Below are 2,500 nucleotides of genomic sequence, written 5' to 3'. Positions count from 1 at the left end.
GTGCATTCATGTGCCATGTTCCTCTAAAACACTTACCACAAGATGAGCTGTCTCAGATCACCTTTGAAAACATGAAGACAAGGTGGAAATATTAATGTGAAATCACAGCAAGTGGAGGAGAGCGAAGAATGAATGATGGAAAAAGTGACTAGAGGCCCTGGCGACATACAATTGGTGTTGATGTAACAGCATAGCAGAGCTCACAATGGCTAGCAGATACGGTTACTGACATCAATGAGAGGCTAAAGAGATTAGCTAGACCAGAGGACTCGGTGACACAGATCCACTCAATGATAGCAATGATAGCAGGACCGTTTGTTTGTTTGAGTGTATGAGGTTATGATACTTATGATACAGGACTTTAACGTCTATGACTTATTTATGTGGTGCTATCCTGTGTAGAGTAGTGTATATTGTATAATAAACCATGGTGAATTTGAATTCATTTTTTATTTTCCAACTACTTGGTTCCGTTGTACCAGACATGGCACAGATAAGTCATTGGAATGATTTCAAATCATATTTAACCGACAGTGAAAATGTAATTCATCTAATTTTCCAAAATCTGTCTGAGACCGTGGACTCACCCACAGAGCAGCGCCCCTGGAGGCTGGGGCGGGGCACCTCCACCACGCTGCTGACATCATCAAGCAGCGCCATGGTCACCCGTGACACCTTCCTCCTCAGGCTGCCGTACACCGTGCTGCCCACCCTGCGCAGCAGCCCTCGTCTCAGGCTGTCCAACCCCTGCAGCAGGGCGGGGCTCCTCTCCGCCAGCTGCGCCGCCCTCTCCCCTCCCCCGGCGCGCGACAGCGCCTGCAGGAGCAGCGTCTGGACAGAGCCTGGCTCGTCCACGGAGACCGCTTCCCGTGCGGAGGCGTTCCCAGACGGCCCCTCCCCCCCCATGGCCTCGGGCGGAAGGCTGAAGGGCCTGAGGCGGCCCCTGCCGGCGTCGCCGCCCATCCCGGCGGGGTGGAGGTCCACCACCGGCTTCCAGTTCTTGGTCTCCAGGAAGCGCAGGAGCTGCTGCAGCCAGCTGACGCTGAAGGCGCAGTCTCCGCCGCCCCTCAGGGCGCAGGTGAAGCCCTGGAGCGCGGCGCTGGCCTGGCCGTAGGTCCCGCCCACCAGGGCCTGCAGGGAGGCCTCCAGCAGGGCGCTGAGCGTCCTCCAGTTCTGGGACAGGAAGACCAGCAGAGGCCGGAAGGGCCGGCGCTCCACCAGGGACAGCAGGGTCTCCAGGAGACCCAACATGCCGTCCCAGTGGGGGCTGCCTCTCAGGGACAGGAACCAGTCCCAGAGCTGGACGCTGGGCCTTGGGGGCACGCGGCCATCCCACTGGTTCAGCGCGGCACCCCCCTCCGACTGGAGGAAGGACTGCAGCATCTTCTCCCACAGCTGCTCCTCGTCGGAGGGGGGCGGGCGCTCCTCCAGCTCGGCGCCCATCTCCTGGAGGTAGAGGGAGATGTTGTAGAGGAACCCGGACAGACGGTGCCTGTCCATGGGCCTGCGGAGGGAAGGGAGGCGCAGGCTCTCACCGGGCAGGAAGCCCAGGGTCTTCAGGCCGCTCACGATGCCCCTGACCACGGGGTGGACCTGCTGCCCCTGGGGTCTCCCTGGGGCTGGGGGATCCTTGTGGAGGGACCACCCTGCTCCTTTACGCCATATCGAAACCAGGTCCTTAAGAATGGCGTCTCTCTGGTCCTCTTTCTGGGTTCCTGAGAGGAAGTTAATAAGAATTTATATCATCAGTGATGACCAGGATAATGTCATATTTTGAGACTCTCTGTCTTCAGATACTTTAGTTACATGGTTCACAACACCAAATCAATCAATCAATCAATCAATCAATCAATCAATCAATCAATCAATCATTCACAGCATAACAGCACCATGAAAACTAAATAAATGATGGGATGTATGGCAGATGGTTCTGTAGGAGGTTCTCACCTGTGTTCTCTGCAGATGTCAGGCCCAGTAGAACCAGCAGCACCATGATTGGCAGCGTGACTCTGGACCGGGCTGTTCTAGGGCCCTTCCCTACAGACATGTCTGAGCCAGGCTGAACCACACAGGATGTCACACCGGCCTCTGAAGGGCCGACACACCACACCGCTACGATCTGGATGGTCCGGATCTGCTCGGGTCCATATCCTGGGAGTCCCCGTCCAGAACAGTCCGCTTGCTTTTCACACTCAAGTTCAATTGAGGAGCACAATCGTTAGTCAGTCAGTGTGAATGGCCTTCAGACTGTGTTTGCAATGTCACATCCTTCTATGCCTCAGTTGTGGGGAGCTGGACATGGAGAGTTGAGGGTCTCAGTGGGTGGACATGGAGAGTAGAAGGTTTTACTGGTGGGGTGCTGGAGCTGAACACAGCAGAGTAGAGTTCCAGTGTTGGGGTGCTGGAGCTGAACACAGCAGAGTAGAGTTCCAGTGTTGGGGTGCTGGAGCTGAACACAGCAGAGTAGAGTTCCAGTGTTGGGGTGCTGGACCCGGAGAGT

General features: G+C 56.0%; 1 protein-coding gene across 1 annotated transcript in view; it reads right to left on the bottom strand.

Annotated features, from left to right (window-relative positions):
* The window catches only part of LOC311308524 (stereocilin), a 16,944-nt gene extending 15,429 nt beyond the window's left edge, over nucleotides 1-1,515 (bottom strand). The window contains exons 1-2 of the mRNA XM_084437486.1: nucleotides 588-1,515; nucleotides 37-61 (exon numbers count right to left, since the gene is read on the bottom strand). Coding sequence (XP_084293612.1) covers nucleotides 37-61; nucleotides 588-1,500 — 938 coding nt within the window. The 5' untranslated portion in view covers nucleotides 1,501-1,515. The remainder of the gene's footprint in view (nucleotides 1-36; nucleotides 62-587) is intronic.
* Between the last annotated feature and the right edge of the window lie 985 nt (nucleotides 1,516-2,500).

This window comes from Borostomias antarcticus, assembly GCF_949987555.1.
Source record: "Borostomias antarcticus genome assembly, chromosome: 4".
Taxonomy (NCBI): domain Eukaryota; kingdom Metazoa; phylum Chordata; class Actinopteri; order Stomiiformes; family Stomiidae; genus Borostomias; species Borostomias antarcticus.
Note: the sequence above shows the minus strand (reverse complement) of the source record. Positions and strands in the feature narration are given on the sequence as shown.